The sequence below is a fragment of the Brachyistius frenatus genome, unplaced genomic scaffold, assembly GCF_029030835.1.
Source record: "Brachyistius frenatus isolate BFR_SWC_R1_liver_20210118 unplaced genomic scaffold, ASM2903083v1 Contig_166, whole genome shotgun sequence".
NCBI classification, from domain to species: domain Eukaryota; kingdom Metazoa; phylum Chordata; class Actinopteri; family Embiotocidae; genus Brachyistius; species Brachyistius frenatus.
Genome location: NW_027210765.1, coordinates 636,520 through 658,168, shown reverse-complemented (window position 1 = coordinate 658,168; position 21,649 = coordinate 636,520). Strand labels below are relative to the sequence as shown.

Below are 21,649 nucleotides of genomic sequence, written 5' to 3'. Positions count from 1 at the left end.
TGTCCGCACCTCCATATTGACTCAACTGTGTTGGTGCTTCTGGGTCAGAATCTGATTTGAAATGAAACCCTGCCAGAAACTTCATTTACTAAGGTGGTCTTGTGCAGGAGAGGTTAAAACCTGACCCAAGTCTCCTCTACATTAAGCATTGAGTCGCCAAGTGGGCTACTCCAATCACAGATTTTACTGCGAGTTGGGTCAAAAACACAGCCATAGGGCTAAACATAATACTCTGAAGTCCCAGCAGCCCTCATGAACCCTGAAAAAAAAAACACTCGCACACCTACACAACACTGGAACGTGTATTTATACTGTGAGGTTATCTGTACTCAAGGTATTGCATCGTAGAGCGAAAGGCAACCATATAATAGCATTCATGTTATTCTTGTAACCTTGGAAAGAATCATCTCGTGTAGATGAACATATTAGAACAAATCCTCCTCTCCTTGTAGCTCCTACTGCTTTAGGGAGACGCATGTTATTTTCCAATTCATTATTACTGATTAACTGCTGCAGAGTTAAGGGTCAGAAACGTAATATGATGATATTTGTTACTGGAGTAATCCTCCAAGTCTGAAACCAAAAGAAAAGTAGTTTAATAATTTGTCCAGGAACTTATTTGAATACTGTGAACAGTTTCTAGATGGGTAAAATATTATATAAATCGCATACATGAAACCACAAAATGTTTTGAGTTGTTCAACATATTTAACTAACTTGCTGCATTTATCACTCAGAAATACATTTTAAAATAACTGATTATTCTTTGGCCTTGAAATATATAAAAAAAATAAAAATAAAAAAAAATAAAAAATCACTAAACCTCTAATAGAGGGTTGGACCATTTAAATGAAGAGTTTAATTTCAGAGTTGACAGGGATCTGCAAGAGAACAGCTCAATAAATGCACACCAGCAGACACACAAACCAAAAACAAATGCAAAAGCTCATACAGGCCTGATAAAATGCAATCCAAGTTCTCTCACTCGGAAAATTGCACAGTGGAAGTCACAAATAGAGAGAGAAAGGCAGAGGGAAGACAGATAAATAAGGCCCCCCTCAACAACACACACACACACACACACACACACACACACACACACACACACACACACACACAGAAAGAGAGACAATATATACAGGACATACACACAATCATGGATATGTGCATCAACACACTAAATACACATGTAGTTAAAAATGCATCGGCTGCCACGCTGCTTATTGGCACACCCACAGAGATATCCGACAAGAAGCACACACAAAATGTTTGTTATGAAACCCACACAAATACACAGAGATATACACAAAGAGACAGAAGGCTATGACTCACAGACCAGCCCAGATAAGGTGATAAGTATAAAATATGAGCTTGTGGTGGGAGGGAGGGGGGAATGGTAGGGAATGAATTCGATATGAAAGAGAAGAAAGAGGAGAAGAGAGTGGAAAAAGTGAAGCATGTGTACATAATTTAACAGAGAACCACAAGACAACATGGTAATATATCGGGGGGGGGGGGATGATGGTGAGGAAAGAAGGATGAGTGTGAGGAGAGAATAATGAAAGAAATGTAAAAGAGAGGTTGAACCCTGTTTGAACCATTTTTAAGGAAAAGCATACTGACACTGGGTCATACAAAAGTATATTCGTTAAGCCGTTAATAGTTCAAAATTACATATTTGTGACGGCAAGACAAATTGATCCGAGATGTTGGGGGGGGGGGGATTTGGTCACAAATGTATGGTTTCATTATGAAACAAGAATTACTGCTTCTGCTCTCGAAGTTGCAGCTTATATGCATATCTCTCAAAACTCAGATGTTGCTGCAAAGAAGCTATAAATTCTAAAATGTGGACGCTTCACACAACTTCAATCCGGACACAAACATTCGGCATTAAGTTAATGTTTTTGCCAGGTTTGAAGAAATTCCCTCAAGATATTCTTGCAATATCACGTTCACGAGAACAGAGGAGAGAAATGTGAGGTCAAAGTGACCTTGAGCTGCAGTGCAGTGTGGGATTCACTCAAAATAAACTACACTGGCAAACTGATGTGTTTTTCATCGTATTTGGTTTTGGATGAATTCACCATGAAACAGGACAGTATGAAGGTATTGGGGTCACATGGGATTCTTCTACAAGTATCAAAGCTCAGCAGGAAGTCATCCTAATTAAACCCAGTGCTGTAAAATGTGCCTTCAATGTAAATGTGTACTTCATGTAGCCTCTGAGAGAAGTCTCTCTCGCCACACGAAAAGGAGATGGAGGCACACGAGACAATTTATGTTCAAGCCTTATTAAATGAAATGATCTTCTCAACAGGGCTCCCAGCGTGACACACCAGTAGGTAGGCCTGCTGCGTGTGAGACAGCCCGGCAAAGCAGCAAAGCTTCCTTTATGTCTAGCTGGGAGGGATTTCATCTGTCATTTCACCCCATTATATTCCACTCACAGCTCTCTGAGTAACAGGCCGGTGAATCATTTGAATGCAAGCAATGGAGCTTGGCATCCAGTCTGCTAGTTGGTGTGTGGGAGTGACAACCTAACAATATTGACAAACATAACCTGTGATTGGTCGGTTCAAAGAGACAACACTCCGGCACCTCCTAGCAGGCTTCAGTGGGTCGAATGTACAGTGTCACACAATGTGAATCAGTGCTTTGACAAATCCCTCGTGGTTCGTGGCAGCACAGTCAAGTCAGAAATTAAACTGACGTCTTCATTAGGGAGTATTCAGCTCCATCCAAGCAGCTTTTGCTTCTCCTTTTTTGGTGGCAGATTCGACATTTGAAGCTCAGAAAATAAGTAGTATAGTTGCTTGTGTTTCCAGCTTGCGAGAAGAGTGATGTACCCCGAGCTCCGCACCCCGCTGCTATCCCCCAACGCACGTCTGTCCCTGGGCCTTACCCAGCATATGCCTCCTTTTGATGCTGAATCCTTTGGTTTTAGTCAACTCTTTGATAGGAGTCGGCTAGGAGGCCCCAAGCCTGTGGAAAAGGCTTAGGAGGAAACCAACGGGGATTACTGGACGAAACATATGGAAATTACTGTTTAATTTATCATTTAGGTTATGGTAATTAATGCAAATTACTATTTTTATTAATTCCAGCCTCGGGTTTAAATGGTGTTGCTCCTGTACGGGTGTGCAGCCTTGTCACGATCATATGTGAGAAGGATAGTGAGGTGGCACGGGGAGGGTACAGTAATTTGTATAAAATTTTAACACAAAAGGTCATCGCTATAAAAACACCTTCACCTACATTAAAATGTGTCTACATGAGAAAAAAATAAAATAAAATACAGGACTGTGTTGTGATGATATGTTGGAAGTAAGTCTGAATCGCAAACATGGCGAAACCTCCGGGGACACAAGTACCTATGATTTCTATCGGAGTTCATGTCCTCAATCTGTTTAGAAATCACAGAAAAACAACACTGGTGAAAAAAAACAAGAAAAAGCATTTAAGAATATATATATATTTTTTTTATTATTATTTTTTTTTTACCTAAAAGGCCATATAATAGTACTAAAATGCAAGGGAAAAGGGAGCTTAAAGTGAGCAAGAAAGCCTCGGGCTCCAAGGGCTTCTAGGTCTCACATCCTGCTGCCGTGTCTAACACCTCCTTATTGTCCTTTGATGCTCAGGTGATTTAAGTGGTGCAGTTCTGCTCTGCCCAACTAAGCAGGATCAGGCCATTCCTTTCCTCGGCAGACTTAGTAAAGGTCACACATGCTTTTATCTCTTTCAGACTTGGCTGTAGCGGTGCACATTATTATGGTATCAGCAGGCGAAGCATCCAAAGACTGCAGTTGATACAAAACACTGCTGCTGGGCTTTTAACTCGTGCAAAGAGAAGCGACCACACTGGCTACCTTTGAGTTTTAGAATTGATTTAAAGAGTTTGCTGCTTGTTTTTAAAGCCTTCAAAAGTTTGTCTTCTGGCTAAATCTGCTAACTCCCAATGAGCGTGATCGCTGCCTGAGCTGCTCTAACAGGGCCCTAATTTACTAATTGATTACCTTTATTTTTATGTCATTTTTATTGCTTTGCCTGCACCTGTATATGCTGCTGTAGCGTAACAATTTCCCTTTGAGGGATTGATAAAGTATCTATCCAACCATCCATCCATCTAACAGTGGCTCTAAAATTGCAACACGTCACAAAAGGTGAGGAAGCCTTCGCTTTTCGGGCACTTAAACTGTGGAAAACTCAGTATCGTCCTTTAAATATCTTTTTAGGAACAACCGACAACCACACAGTAACAGTAACATCACAGATTTGAAATGCCATTCTCAAGCCTCAGGTAGGTAATTTTGTCCAACACCATTTTGTTATTTTGGAACAGCAAGTGACCATATTTAAATGAGCTGGGGAGGACTGAGCAGAGGATCTGATGCGATCTCAGAGGACGATACGCTGCCCACCTATAGTGAAAACCTGAATGCACCACAGACCTGTCAATCAAACAGATATGCCCCCAAAAATACCTAATGCATTACTTACGTATTTACTTTTTGAGGCCTAATATCAAATTATGGATGGAATTAATTTCAGATGGACCGCTGGAAAACTAAAACAAGGAGTCACTTTGGCGAATAACATCATAACGAGTTGAGGAAAATATTTATCTGCTTTGTATTTCATGAGAAGTTTAATGGGAGTCTATGGAGCCAGAGCCTTTCTGGAGCCAACCCCTAGTGGCACTCGGTGGTATTGCACTCTAAGACACTTAATTTTCTATGGTTAAGACTCACTTTTATCATGTGGGTTTTTCATAAGTGACGACATTTTTTTGTGATTATTCAAATGATTTTAATTTGTTCATATCTTAAGGTCTGGATCCCATTTTCTTCCTATTTTTTTTATAGAGCGGCACTTTATAACCTTGTTTGTCAAATGTGAAATATAAATAAAGCTATTAATGCTATTATTATTTCCTTGTTCCTAACAATTACCTCCATTCATAAATGATGATCTGTTTATGCTTCGTTTTACTGTACAATCCAAATCTATTAAAGCTAAGAAATGTCATGTTCAAGGCTTTAATGTGACGAAAAGCTCCAGTTTGACCGTGTGCATAAAAAAACATTTCGTACAGCTACAAACAATGACGGCTGTGATTATAATAGTGATAAGCTATTATCATAAATAGCCTCCACTCACTCACAGAAATGAGGTTCTCCTAAGTGTCAAGACAGACGTACACACATGCATACAGCTACATTCCTCATTCTTATTCATCTGCTCACTTCTCAATCACACACTGTACGCTTCGCTGCACAATTATAATCACCTTAAAATGATTTTATGACGTGCTCACAAAACCAAACAAAACTCCTCAGAGTGCATGCACACACACACACAGACACTTTTACAAAGACACGGGAGTACGCTTTAACACACACAAACAAACTGCACAAAATGGCTGGATTCAGACGTATACTGCAGTGCTTACAGACACGCATTCATTGGAATTTTTTATAACAACATCAAAGCATACTGTAATATAAAATCCTGATTCAGGTAATCACCATTATACACACAATTTACTGCAACATACACATAATTATTAGAACCCTTATCTGGCATATTGCAGAGAATCCAGGCATGTCATCTATGTAGCTCAGCAGATTTTCCTTGGCAATGGTTATTTTATGGACACGTGCACACACACACATGTTTGTACAGCTATCTTTGTGAGGACATTCAGTGATATAATGCATTGTCTAGTCGCTTACCCTAACAACAACCATCACAACTCTGTGCCGAACTCTAACCTTCACCCTAAAAACATGTCTTAACTTTAAAGTTGCGGGAACTAGCCTAAATGTCCTCACAACGTATGCTGGTCTTTAGAAATATGTTTGTTTGTTTTTTAACCAAAATTGGTCCTAACAACTATAAAAAAGGCACACAAACAAACTCTGTGGCCAAAGAAAGTGTCACCTTGGATTGTTTACCTCTACATGTGTTTCCATGTGGTGTTGAGGAAGACAAAGGTGGACAGGAGAAAACGGAGAGGACAAAGGAAAGGAAGAGGAGGTAAAGGAAAGAGAGGAAAGATCAGGATAACGGGCAATAAGAATACAAAGACAATATGATATGATACAAATATATGGATGAACTCCAAAGGAAGAAGAGAGCAGGAGGGAAAGAGGTTAAAAGAGGACAAGCAGAAGAGGAAAGTGATGACAGGAAGAAATGCTGGGACAATAAAATGGGGAGAATTTCTACAGAAGATGAAGGAGAAGAGGAGATGAGAGGATCAGAGCGAAGGGAGGAAGAAATGAAGAGATGATAGTAGCCATTTAAAAAAAAAAAAAAATAAAAAAAAAAAGCATGCAGCTTGGTTTCAGTACATTGAACTAAAAAAGCAAATGTATAATGACCCTGAGATGACCTTCTCTTGAATATCTTTCTATACTATATATGCCAAGAAACACTAACAAGCGTGAAAGGGCTGGGAAAACTAAAGCGGGAGATGGTGGAGGGGGTTGGGGTGGGGTGGGGAGGGGCGGGGGGATTATTGCTGATGTGGCAGCAACTTCTCCAACTCCCACGTCGAGAGAGGAAATCAAAGCCAAGAGCGGAGGAGCTGGAGATGCTGGCTGCTGCATGCAACATTCAACAAGGAGGAAATGAAAAGGAAGAAAGGAGACGACCGAAAGAGGGAACAACAGGAAGAAACGACTTGATTAAACTGAAATAAAGGATTGTATGACAAAAAAATGAGGAAAGAAAGACAAAACAAAAGGGGCACGACGACAAACTGAAGGACAGAAAAAGGTTATTATTATGCATCGCAGCAAACGGCTTTATGGTAAAATAAATTAATGCAGAAATTCTCCTTCGACTCAAACATATCTAACCAATGCAGACCTCACACTTTGGTCCAGCAGGCTGCTGTGCTTTATTCGTATGGCAGCTCTGGGTCGCTCTACTCATCTTTTAATTCACCTCATGTCCCTCTCCCTTCTCTGCATTTCCAGCCCTCGTTTGTCAGACCCTTCTGTCAATTAATGCGAGCCATTGTTTCTTTCCGTCTTTCCCACTCTCACTCCCTCTCTGTCACTCTTTCTCAGCCTGATGAAGATGGAGAGTGCTCATTTAAGACTAATTAGCTCGCCTAAACAGACAAATAACCAGGTGCAGCGCACACATTTTCTCTTCAGCACCGATATATTAATGCATGCACACATTTCTGCACATTAAAGAGGCAAGAACAAACGGTGGAGCACTTTCTCTTCAGCACACATGCAGGCACACACGATCCAAAGCAATAAAGCCCAAAAATATTGCTAACTCGGTTTCTCTGACGCACACACTCTTAATTCCTCTATCTTTGTCTGCAGAATTGTCAAAATAGAAGCAATAACATCCAGATAATGTTCTTGTTTTCGGCTTTAACAGACAGCCACAATCTTGTTGCAGCACTTCTACATGGCAGCCTCTTCATCTGCTCATCTCATTGCTGCGTTTACTGTACAGCTAAATGTAATGAAGGGGCCCCTCTGAAGCACTGCCTCTCATTCTCTCTCTCTCACTCTCAAATGGCAATACTGCATGGCAGGCAATTTATATAGTGATCGCAATTTTTTTTCTTTCCTGGCACAAATCAGCATTAAACATGAAGTATGAGATAATATGAGGGTCTGATTTTATTCCTCACTTACACTGAACACTGCAGTAGATTCACAGTATTAGTTTGACATCACTGAAACAACCTGAGCTAATGTCATTCAGTATGGTCAGCCTTCACTGTGATGGATTTTATGCAGCTTATGTAATAATATTACCATTTAAGTGATCAATAATACATTGTCAAAGCGATGGATGCCTGCTGCCTATACAAGCTATTAACTTGAAATGATTCACATGTGAGACCGAATCACAGCCAACACAAGCATGCACGGACAGGTTTATTATTGTCTGCACTGTGGTGTAAATGTAGATCACACTAGAGTCTGCCATTAGTCTGTCAATACTGTACATCTGTGCGCTATTGGATTTTTGTTTAAAAATGAGCATCGACCACGCTGAGGTCTCCATGATGGATCTGATGCAGTTTGTTTAATGACCTCAGAGATTTTTCTTTCAATATTCTACTGACTGTCTGTGGGAACAAGTTGTTCAGTAGTATCTCACAATGAGGGACGTTTTATTGTCTCTTCCTGTGGCTTCAAAGCTGTTTCAAAACTTTTTTTTTTTCTTTTTATGCCAAAAATGGAAAATTGGCTGAAATAAAAGATGCTCAAAGGCTTCAATCCAAAGTTGTGTTAGCACGCTTTCGAAAGCCCTCGTCAGTCTAACCATACTGCTGATATTTAGTAATGTGTATTTTAAATCATGACCCATCACTCTCATATGAAACATAGTACACACGAGTGCACAGTACACCACTTATTATACAGCTCAGTATGTGCTGGTATCTTTTATTGGCAGAAAAGTGTACAAACACTACACCCTGTATTCTGAGATGCATTAAAGGTGGGCATCAGTGTATTAAAGACACATTGCTTTAGTTTATGGATTTGGATGTTGAAATTATGGCCAAATCATTATATCGGTCTGGCCAGTTAGCTGCTTTTCACTTTTGTTGTTTAAAGGAAAAATGTCAACAAAAAAAAAACTGTTGAGCAGATTCAGCAGTTTTGCCGTTCTCTTATAGAATATTGCAGATAAAAATGCAGCAACTGCAGCAGCAAAAACTGCAGCACAATTTCAGAATCGTTTGGAGCCATTTCGCAGTTTAGTGATGAAGACCATGAGATACAGAAAAGCTCGTAAATCGACCTTGAGCTTAACATATGTTTTCCTCACATTCTGCATATTTTCTTTAAAGCTGTCTTTTTAGATGTTGTGTCCTGGAGGTTCTGGAGGTAAGACCAATCAATATGAGACCGGGGAGAAGGGCGAGTAAACAAAACAGCCCTCATTTTTTATTTTTTTTAACTAAAACAATTAATGCATTTAGCACTAAAACTAGAAATTAGAGCCTCAGTACACACTCAAAGAACAGCCACATCTCATTTCTTATTTTAGCATCATTTAAAAGTGGGGGCAGGAAAATATAGCTTTTCAAATGAATCTCACAGACCATTTAGTAGCTGTTCTGCAGCTATCAATTATATCATGAGTTTAGTTGTCACTGAACTGTAGAAGTGTAAATGTGCATTTTATTCTTATCACTTCATGGACTTTTTGTCCATATTTTTTAATAAATTGAGTTTCAAAGCTCATTTTTGTCCTTGGAAAAAGGGGCCGACAGAGACCTTCGAGGTGAAAGGTCAAGAGTGAATTTTGAAGCTCAACTTTAAACTACAATAACAAATTACACAATAAAAGATCTGAAGCATAAAATTAAAGCGTACTCCATTCAACAGTGCAATTAACTGAGCGTTAATGAGTCCAGTCGGTGAATGTTTCTGTGTTCATCAGTAGCTACAGGAAGTGGAACATTTGCGATTTTTTCTTTTTTCTTTTTTTTTCTTCCATATTGGACCCAGAAGCCGGTGCTTACTGTACCCCAAACATGCTCCAAAAATCAAATAGTTAGTCCTATTAAAGGTTAGACACGGTCCAGGTATAAATTTAGAAATTGTATTCTGACATTTAAATTGAGGCAGCTTGACGGGGCGATGCAAAACCTGGGAACATGGGTGGGAGCACCAACGGAAAATTAAATATTTCGGGGGAAAGAAATGCTTGTGGTTCATTTGTCAGAATTTCTTCCACACTGGAAAGTTTTGCAAATTATCCAACAGCTGTTAGAATTTGTTTTTGTAAATTCCTGGAGGGCTCGGACTGAAAATTTGGACTTGACATGCAAACATAGAAATTAAGGAAGTCTTTACCCCCCCCCCTGACATCTGTCACTGATATGTGGTCTCTGTTAGTTTAAAACACTTTCTCCTCGTGTTGTTTAATCCAAACACACCCACAACCCTTCGCTGTCCCCGCAGCATACACTTATACACACATTGCACCGTGAGCCTGGGGGTATAATTATATCACTTTAGGATCTAAAGGACTCCTGTCCACCAATCTACCAAATGTGCAATGTCCCTGCGGAGCGTGCATGCGTGCGTGCGAACACACAGGCTCGGTGATATATATATATATATATATATCTCAGTGGCGCACACACACACACACACACACACACACACACACACACACACACACACACACACACTGAGAAACACACACTCGACGCACAAGGGAAAGATCATTTACAACTAAATTATAGACAAATTGAACCTTGCGAGAGAAGTTCAATGGCAGAACTGGAGCTGAATGCAAAGGCGGTCTCCCTGTTCCTCACAAACACTCTGTCCTTTGAGACAGATAAGCGTCTTCACACAAGCATCCCCCCCCACATACACACACACACACACTCCCCAACCCACCCTCATACTCATACACACAGGCTTTCTTTGCCTCCAGGACAAAATACATGTTCCATGTATCTCACATTTTGTCTGCCGCATACAGTCTGACGCATCAGATAGAAGTGCCTCTATTGTGTAGGAATTCAGTAAAGCAGGAGGACAGATGAATAGATATTCACATAATGTTACCGTGCAATGCTTTCTGCTTGTGTGTAGTCTTTCTCGATGCCTTTGGACATCCAAATTGTTATATATGGGGGCGTGTTCTTTTGTGCATCTATGAATGAGAGTGTGTGTGTGTGTGTGTGTGTGTGTGTGTGTGTGTGTGTGTGTGTGTGTGTGTGTGTGTGTGTGTGTGTGTGTGTGTGTGTGTGTGTGTGTGTGTGTGTGTGTGTGTGTGTGTGTGTGTGTGTGTGTGTGTGTGTGTGTGTATCCTTTCTGATTACCGATTGTGGTATTCCACCTCCACACTGACACTTGTCTACACATAGAGAAGAAGCGAGAGAAGCAGTGAAAAGTTAAAGGATGCTTTCGCAGTCAAAAAAGATACCATCTTGTCACAAAAGGTGAAGAGATAAGACAACAATCAAGGCAATATGGTGAGAAGGTGGAGGAGGAAGAGCAGCAGAGGTGGGAGGACACATGGAAAGGAGACAAAACACGTTTTAAAATGGGTTTGTTTTAAGTTTATGGTGTTGACATCAGACTTGTAAATGCTATTCTTCTCTGCAGAGACAGACCGTGTTTGGAATAACAACCTGACTTAACACATATTCATTAGTATTAGCCGAACCACAAACCTGACCTACAGAAATGCCAAAAACCTATTTAAAGTGCAGGTTTTCATGATTTTAATCTCTACGAAGTATCACAAACAAAACTTAGGTTGGTCTGATTGGATTGGTTCATGCCTCCCTGTGTTGCTGTGTCCCCATCCGTTACTACCAATATTGACCTCCACAGACGACAACTGTTTGGAGGTGTTGATTGAAATGAGGGATTTCCCAACCTGATCTCAAACATGGGTATCAGAGCCGTTAAAGGCATTTTTAAATGGATCGCTGTCGGTTATATTCAGCTCTGATCCTATGTTTTATGTCAACTGTCGTGCAGGTGTCATATACCCGAGAGCACAGTTTGTGGCAATATGTAGAAATGTAATGTGGCATACGTGCGGCTAAAATGTCTGCAGTGTGTTTAAACAACAGCCATTTGTAATGTCTGCAATGCAGCATTTTGTGAGGTGGCAGTAACAGAGCCTACAACTAATACGGCACCTAAAAAATAAACACTGAATAAAATGCAGTGAGTTGAGTCAGGTAACTGTGACAAAGTGTAATTGTGATTTTGATTTGTTGTGACCGGTAATGTTAAGTCCAGTCAGACCATTCAAGACAAAACTGATTTAGATCGCTGCAGGGAAAGGTTGCAGCGGCTATACTGGCTCGACTCAGCTCGACTCAAGCCAGCTGAGTCACCTGTGAGTCACCAGTGGAGCAGTTTTACAACACAAGGCACGATCGGGGTTTTGTTTTTTTTCCTCTAAATGACAGAACGGCTCCAGAAAAAGACAGAAGAAAGCTGCACAATTTGCATAAGAGTATTCAGTCGAAGCACCCATGGGTGGCTCCAAACTCTCAACCCTTACCATCACCCTGCTCGTTACAGGATTTAAGACGCTACAGATTACATACAGCTACTAAGAAGCCTAAAAACCCAGACACGTAAAACGGAAGTACAGATAGTCGTTACAGAGAGTAGTTGCACTGTAGATGTCTGAACTTGTGTATTTTATTAAGAATCAGTCTTGCACTATAGAAATGTCAAAAAAGTATTCGTACAAACAGCTTGGGTGCCAGCAATTCTTTTATAATGCTTTACAGACCTTTTCAACTGTCCGGATTTGCAAGATTTATTTTAATAATACGAACAAAAACTAAGTGCACACTGTGCAGCTGTATTATATATTATAAAGGACAATACAAGTGTTGTAAATATTAAGACAATATTAAATTGAATTAGGAAGAGGAGCAAACGGCCTTATTGTGATATCCCAAATTCAAAAATATGGCATTTTCTGGGATGTAATTTGCGGTTGTGTTTCACTGACTGACTGTTTTCATTAGTTTGTCCATTGTATTTACTGAATATCAAAGAATGTGCTAAATACCAGAAACAGAAAATACCAGAAAATTAGTAAAATGTTATCTTGTCCTTCGCCCTCATTGAAAAATCAAGCATCAGTAATCATACAAGTATGTGTTATTTGAAAAAGCAGAGTGAAAGCTTCCCTCTTTGACAGATGAGTGTGAAAACACCCTTAGCTTCAGACTCTGCACGTGCATCCTCCTGAACAGTGAAGGTCAGACGTTAAGTTGATTTAACTAAATTTTTCAGAGGTGTTACTAAAGATTTTTCCCTACTGTATACAGAACGAGCTCCTCCAGCAGCTCCTGTATTTCCTTTATGTATTGCATATAAGCACAACCCCAGCAGCAAACACAGAAAAAAAAAATAGCCTTTCTCCAAATGTTAATGCACTGCTTGCACTTTACCTTATAAACATAAAAAAGGAACAAGCTGAACAGTGTTTGTGGTGTGTTTAAAAACTGAGGGCACTCTACTATGTCAGATGTCAGTACTTAGTAACCAACGCATCAGTCAGTGGGTTTATTTCAACCTGATGGCTTGTCTGTCTGCATATATACAAAGCTACAAATCTGAGCTAATTCACAGATAAAATAAAAGTCCTTAATTTATCTCTGGGAAAGTGTGTTGTTGTTTTTTTGTAAGTGCCTGATCATTAGCCTGGCCCCACTGGACTTGCTTCAGTTTTCTTTGTTGTGCAAAAGCCACTCTAAATTACAATGACGTCAAGGGTTGTTCTTTTGTTCCTTCATGTAGTTGCAGCAGTGGCGCATATGGTGGTCAATGCCAATTGGTCAAAGGCTGCTGCAATAGTTTTAAAAGTAGCCGTGGTCTATGTCCAGTAGGATACAATGAACCATATATTAATGCAGTGAATTTGGGTCATCAGACTATATAAGCAGCCATAGTATCAAAAAACAAAGAAAAGGTTGAAGGGATCGAGTGGCTGAGGTATGCATATTCTGCTTTGGAAGTATCGCCAGTGTCCCCTGGACCACCCAATTGCCACAGGGTATTTCGCACACAGAGTGGAGGCTGGTGCTGTCAGTCTGCTATTGCAGTGTCATTGCAGCATAAAAGTCTCTCGCAGATAATCCAATAGCCGCTGGGAAGAAACTGTTGAGGAGGCGCTTTGTTAAGGTAGACACCAGCTGAGATACTACTGACCAGAGAGCACGAGAACAAACACAGAGAGTGTCCAGGGTGATGTGGGTCTCTGAGAAAGGCCTGCAGTTTGTTCCTGTAGCAAACAGCGGGCCATTCTCAGAGACCCTTGATGTGTAAATGTGCTTTAATTATTTCAAAGTCACTCTTTCAAGCCGTTTAATTTTTTCTGTCACCTGCACTAACACATGAAGGGATGGAGCCAGAGACAAACGGAGGTGGAGAGCGACAACTCGGCAGAGGGCAGATGGTGGGCGCGACGACACAAAAGGACAAGTTCATAAAGAGACAAAGGAAAGATGAGTCACAGTGGATGAGGCAAAGGTGAGGTAAAGGACAGAGAGGAGGAGAGATGAATGAATGGACAGGGTTGAATGCGAATAAGAGGAGAAGATGACAAAGATGAGACGGATGAGAGGGAGGAGAGAGGAATGAGAGTGGAGGAGAGGGAGGGTTGGAGAGGGGTAGAGATGGAGTGATGGGGCTGACAGAGTGAGAGGAAGACACAGAGGGAGAAACTGACAGTGCTGAAAGGATGGTGGAGGGAAAGAGGGAGACAGAACAGGAGGCAATGGTGCGAGGAAGAAAGAAAGACAGGGAGGATGAAGAAATGGACAGAGGTGGAGAGATGGATTCACCGAGTTGGCTGAGGACAGACGGATGAAGGGAAGTGCTTGAGTGAGGGATGGCGGATGACATAGATGGGTGTGAAGGAAGAAGGGATGGATTAAGGAGAGAGAAAGAGTGGGTACTTTGATACCTGAATGCGTGTATTACATTGACCCTCACTGCAGATAACATCCTATTACCTATTACAGATCAGCATCTAATCACAGCGAAAACAAGGCGACGTGTCCATTTACAGCTGGTATTAGAATGTAATCTGTAACTAAATATCTTATCTGGGTAATGACATTTGTTCACTGCCCTTTGCATTTAGACGTGACACTGGAGTTATTTCCTTTCAGCTTGCACGGTGGATTGCTTCTTCCTATCTGGGAGTCTTTCAGGCAACTTTAGAAACGCATCCCTGGTGAACGTAAGCAATTCAGGTGTATCGGTTCTACTTAGTTTGCCTTTGAAGAGGAGCGAGAGGTCGATAGCTTTTTGCTCGAGAAAGCAGGAGGAAGAGGAGATGGGTGGATTTTTCTGACCAAACTGCACATTTAATTTTCCCCAATCCATTATCAGATCGCTGTCAGAGCCAGGAAACCTCCAGATGTGCTCGGACTAATCTCATATGCAGATCTGTTGGGAATATCTACTTTTCCAGGCATTTGGTCAAAAACCAAAATGGTCCAATTTTGAGACATTTCACTCCGAGACAAAAATGTCAACCTGCTGGTGGCAACAGAGAAGACGTCAGGGGATAACCAACGTAATTTCTATACACCATTTGGGGACCTTGAATGTCTGCTCCAAACCTCTAGCCAATTTACCCCAAATTAGACAAAAGACACAACATTAATGCCCAGTATTGTTTTTTAGCCACTCTACTGTTTCTAAAAACCAAGAGAAGTAAGAGAAAGAGTTGTCCAGAGACAAGCCAGTTTCACAAGCAAACATGTGATAGCTACATATTAGTGGCAGAATAATGGCCTGCAGCCACATCAAATGACTGTCCAACAAAACTTTCAGGTGTCCAAGACACACTCACAAGGTGCCAAAGGTTTAGGGATCAAAACAATGGGGTTGGTTTTAGGAAAAGATCATTGAAACTATTGGAGCAGCATTTAAACAGTTGGCACTGACCACCATAAAGTCTATGTGTTGCATCAAAATTTATTTAAGCTGCAAACAATGGAAACCCTCCCCTAATTTGAGAAGATGCATCAGCATATCAGTAAATAGCCACATAAGACTTTGAAAACTCTGGCTTCAATTCCTTGATATTTGCTCGACTCGTATCGCTCCATCTAACTCTACCACGACAATCATCATTAGAACATATCAAAGCAAATGCCTGACTTTCCTACCGATAACTTCTTTCTCTGATTTACATGTCAAATGTAAATCTCTCACAATTTTGGATCCATTAGTGAAATTGTGTTTTGCGCTGTTGACCAACCTAGCTATTAGACTATTTTGACATCAGACTGGGCTACAAGAAAAGGAGAGGAAGAACTACAAGTGTAGAAAGAAAAAGGCTAATAAAATCATAAACAAAGTGACAGATGTTAAACAAATAAAGCAGAACAAAGAGAGGAAGTTTGAGGTAAAGAAACAAGTACTTAAACACTAAGGGTGGGCTTTCCTGGTTTGGCAGCCACTGGAACTAAATTAAAAAAAATAAAAAAAATGTTGAATTTAAGTCTATGAGCCACCTGTAAAAAAGAATTAAAGTAAAAAAATAACAAGGTCAGCTGCAAGTCGTTTGTATAAAGAGTTAGCAAACTGAATGGGGAATTAGGAAAATGACTGATGACAAAAGGAATACAACAGAAGAGATGAAAGTGAGGGGAGGAGTGTTCGGGAATGTACAGCAAGTTTAGAGTTTCACAACTCGGTAGAAAAAAAAAACAACTCCCTGACAAGTCTATTAGTAGAACAATCTGTTTGAAGCGTATGAAAACGAGAATAAATGTGCTCACACACCTCAGAGATTGGAAGTGCAGTCGAGTGAAACAGAAAGCTCAAAGACTAATGGACATAATGTTCAAATACAACCACGATACAGTTTTCACTTTCGTCATTTGCGCTCAAATGTAATACTCCTTGTAACGAGTACAATTCCCCTACAATTTAGATGGATGCACGTTGGGTTTCTTTTCCTGAGACCTGTTCTCTTTCCAGGCGTCATCTGTGGCTGCTTGGAGCTAAACCTCAGCCTGACATGAAAGCTGCGCTTGTGACAGCTGAAACTTTCAACATGTGTCATTTCACGCAGGACGCTGCCCAGATTCAAGTAATTACTGCACTACTGCCAATTCAAATGACCCCAATTCCCCAAAATGTCAGCGATGTGCGGTTTACTCTGCAGGATCAGGAGGATATGACAAACTAGAGCATTGCTGGATTGGAAGGGATCTGTAATACATGAGGATGCCGTTCTGTCAATTTACTGTCTTGCTGGTTGAAACACAGGGAAGGTGGATGTGGTGCTGGCACAAAGTTGTTTGGGAAGGATTTTGACTGTTTCTTTATTCTGTCTGTGTTCTCACAAATAACACAGCCTGACATCCTTGGTGACTTGCAACTAGATGAAAATATTAGTGTGATATTGCCAGAGCCTCCATTTTAGCCCCGTTTAATTTTTACATGTATTACACATGACACTGCATTCAACAGCAGTGATAGAAGAGAAAGGAAATAATGGAAAGTTTACATTATAGGAATATCTGTTCTGTGCACAATAAATACACGAGTTATGATACATATCCATCTTCAACCTACATTATTGCTTTTTAAAGCCATCCCGTTTGCATATGCGATAGCAAAACTGAAAATATTACATGGAAAAAGCATAAAATATCAGACTTTAAAACAAACAAAATACTGAAACTAAGATTTGTTAATTAAAGGCCTCTTTCAGCTTTTTATTCTCTTAATACACTCTACACTGTGCTGATTTTCCTTTTAAAATATGATCTTTGTGTCAAAGCCTTGAGGAGCTTTTAGCCACTAGCACTTACTGATTTTATTTGTGTTTTACACTGCACTCCACACCGAAATTTAACTGTCCAATAAGCCAAAGACAATGGAGTGTATGTGTGCACTGTGAGTAGTAAGGAGCCTTAAGCCACAAACAATTTAGGTAATAACATGTTTCATCAACTGGGCTCCACTGTTGGCACACTGACCAGCTCGGCCATGGCAGGTGTACCTCTTCTCATAAATGAGAAAAACATGGAAAACTACATTCCAACAGAGAAACACAAATTGATGTTTTCACCTAAGTTATGGCAAATTTGTACTGAAGACAGATGTCATGCTGTTACATTTGTCTTTTAGATAATCATAATCATTACACACATTTTAGGGCTGACATAAATATCTAAAATCTAAAATGATTTGAAGGCGGACAGTTTTGCTCAAAATAACCAATTTATGGTTTTAAAAAACGACTTATTTGTCGTGAGTGATGGTTGTTTGACTTAATGATCGCACGGCCCAACGTTTACTGATGAGTTGTTTTTACTCATGCAGAGTTGATTTAGTTTACTGCGGTGCAATGCAAATATTTCAGGTTGATCAAAGAGCTTCTTTGAGAAAAAATACAATGCCATTAAAAAAAAAAAAAAAAAGAGAAGAGATGAAGAGAGCTAAGACTGATCAGGATAGCGAGAGAAGACAGACGAAATTGTCATTCATGTTCAGTTGCCATAGGAACAGGTGATTTTGTTTCCATGCAGAGCTCCCCACTGCCAATAACTTGCTGTATTAATTGCATTAGTTTGTTTGTGGTTTGTTAGTCTCTCAGCTTAATTCATTAATTAAGCAAATTATTCAGGATATCCAAATATGAATTAGTGTAATTGTGGTTTTGTGCGTGTACACAGATCAGCGCTGAACAAAGATTTATGGGTGCGGGTGTGACTGACAGCCTATACATCTGTGTCTTTTTATGTGTGTTGATGCCTTGTGTACGAGTCAGAGACCCATCTGTGTTGTTTCAGCCGAGCAAATCTCACAGGTCATCAGCGGAGCGGAGTGCTATTTATATCTTTCATTATCCTCTTTCTCTTTCTCACCTCTCTGCTTCAGTCCTGGTGTCTTTCACCTACTCTGACCTCATCTTTCAGTTTCTCTCATCACTGAGTCCACCTGTTTGGGCTCCCTTCTGATTCCCAATCTCATGTCTCTTTGATCTTGTCATCTTTCTATCTCTTCTTTATGCTCTTTTTTTTTTTTTTCCTCACCCTGTCCATTTCTCCATCTTTCCTCCTCTCTGTCCATTTTTGCTTCTGTCTTACATTATTCACATCACCTGCACTGTTTTCGTGATGCCGTATAGACTCCTCAAACCTTCTAACCTTTAAGCTGCACACCTGTAAGAGGACAGATGATACCAAATAGATCCACATGCAAAATGACAAGCGCCCCAACAACACTGCTGCTCACCAGCCTAAATCCATCTGTAAACATGTGCTACTTACTCAGTGATTTCTTCGGTGACCGTGTGTTCAACCTGGAGTCGGGAATTGACTTCGATGAAGTAGTGTTTGCCGTGTTTATCCACCAAGAACTCCACGGTCCCTGCATTCTCGTATCCCACCTGCAGCAAATAAACAAGGCAGGAAAGCAGTTTTATAACTGACTTATCTATGTAGTCCTGTTTTTATGTACAAAAAAAAAATATCAAGAAGAAGCATTAATTAATCTTAATGAGCCATGAAACTAAAAGAAGAAGAAAAAACCTGCCCCCTCTCTACGAGCAAATATGACTCCATAAAATGGGTAAAGACTAAGCCTTGTGTATTATTTTGTGAGAGAGAGGTGGGCAGTTTTCATCATTTTTGTGGAATGCAAAATGAGATCATTAATCAAGGAAGATTAACTGAAATCTCATCATAAAAGAACCATTTTCTCCACCACCTTTCAGCTTCAAGACAGCTATTAGAATCACAATCAGTGTCATGTACAATAAATAAACAGGAATTTGTCTCAGTGTTGTTGGTGCAGGGCTGTTAATATGACCTCTGAATGATGCAACATATGGCACAAGGAAAACTGTCTTTATATATTGGTGTATAATTAGCACAAAATAGACAAAAGGCTAAACTATATGTGTTGCTCTGCAGACAATATACAGTGTATTAGACCTTGTTACCTAAAAGGTAGACTAAAACATAATATTTACTATGCAAATCAAGCTTTGTCGGATGACTTTTAAATTATAAAAATAAGGCAAGGAGTTTATTTTGCCAAACAATTTGTAATTCACTCAAAATAATCTCAAACATCCATTTACACAATTTCGGAGTTTTCAGCAGCGTTTCATAATCTTAAACCTTTCTCAAGTTAAGTGCCAATTTATTCTGATCGCCCAAAATCACACATTTAACTTCAAGGGTTTTATGGTTTGTACAGGCTGTGACATACTCTCTGTGTACTTACACCCACAGTTTAGTTAAGATTTTCTTCTTTTTTTTTTTAAACATAACTAATAAAATAGCTAAAATGTCTCTTCTTGTACAGATACAAACTTTAATAAATATATACAGTGTGGGGAGAAATAGCATTGAAATATTTACAGCTTATAAAATGGAGGGACAATATTCTGTAAATGATAAAAATATAAATCAGAGCAGACAAGCTAAACATCCACAGGCATATGTGCAAACTGTTCATTACTTTTGTCTCCACTAAATAATCTCCACAATAAATCATAATTAAGATGTTTGCAGTAACGCTTAAAAACGTGGTTAAAGAGAGGAGATCACGGTTAAATACTGAAAATATAAAAGAGTGGGATGGAATATATTGAACAATACACATCACATCTTTGAAGCTACAGCTGTACAGCGCTCAGAATGGTGGCAGATATAATTTAGTTTTTAATGTCCATTTTAAGTTTTAATTAGGGCTCTTACGGTGGTAGCTTTTTCATTATTTTTTCTCATTTGTCTCCACATGGAGCTGCTCTGCCTGCAACACTTTGATGGAATTTAATTCTTAGTGAGTTGATCCTTATAACTGCATTAAAACAAAATACCAGTATATAATCACCAAGAATAATTAGCATACTTTCATAAGATTGTAACACCCTGTATGGACTGTGCATTTGATTTGTACATGGCAGCATTCAGAGTAAAACATGATAACTGTGAGGGGAAATAAGCATGTTAGTAGACCAACATCAGCACTTTCCATACTCATCCTTCAACACTCCAGTTAGGGTTGTCTCCCGTGTAATTTCACCCAGTGGGAGCTGCATGCACAGTGTAATTACTATATAAATAAACTTTATATTTATCATCATAATTTAGAGACTAGGCAGGTTTACACAAATTACACTCATGATTTAAGCAAAGCAATCTGATTGGTGTTCCCACCATGTTCACCAATTTAACCAATCAGGACGGCTCATTCCGAGTTCCTCAGATCAGATCCAGCCACATCGCTGATTATTCCGATAATCAAAACATTGCCATATTACGAAACACACCCCATTTTGAGGAGAGAAAATATTGGAAGAAAACAGCATCCAAACATTAGAATGAAATTGGAGGGCTGCCAGCAATCAAATGTCCAAAACACAAGCTGCAAAGCCGTAAATGGAATTTCCCCAGAGGGCGCAGATGTGAGAACCCAAGAAGAGGCAAGAGCTCCATCTACATCTGAAAAAAAATCTGTCGAAACCAATTTGATGAACAGACAGTTTGTGTTTTGGGTTTCTTCCCTTTTTGTGGAAATCAGACAAGGTGAACAAATCCGGAGGTAGTTTATGATCTAAACCAATGCTTTCAGTCCTGTCTTCAAACAGAAACATGCATTTGTAGTTCTTAATTGTTAAACCAGCCAAGTGCCTTCAGGATTGATTTGATTTCCATTTGGCGAGCATAAATATTAAGACTTTCAGATGGACAGAGGAGAAGCCAGGGATGAATTGCACAGACAAAGATTGCCCAAAGCTAAAACAGCAGCAATTAGGATTTGGCAATTAAACAAGCACAAAAATATTCCGTTTTTTTAGAGATGCAGTTAGAGTGAAAAACCCATCATGCGTAACACGCAGGCATGTAAACAACTGGTTTACATGAGTCAAACTACACCTGTTCAGAGGTTCTCTTGTCAAACCCAGAACTATAAGGTCTGAGTGAAGAAAAGTCATGTTAAGAGGCATTTGGACACAGATCAGGAGCACAGTAAACACCCACATGCAACACGTGAATTAATATTGACTTTCAACCTATAAAAGATTATCTGTATAAAATATCCAGACGGTCTGCAGAGTTTTCTCTGCAGAGAAATTAGTCCCATTTACGGCATCTGCAGCTCCTCAC

The 21,649-nt window shown here is 39.8% G+C and overlaps 1 protein-coding gene across 1 annotated transcript in view; it reads right to left on the bottom strand.

The window, feature by feature from the left end:
* pcxb (pyruvate carboxylase b) overlaps window positions 1-21,649 on the bottom strand; it is a 285,890-nt gene that overhangs the window by 205,672 nt on the left and 58,569 nt on the right. The window contains exon 10 of the mRNA XM_069717004.1: window positions 18,800-18,918. Within this exon, the coding sequence (XP_069573105.1) occupies window positions 18,800-18,918 (119 nt within the window). The remainder of the gene's footprint in view (window positions 1-18,799; window positions 18,919-21,649) is intronic.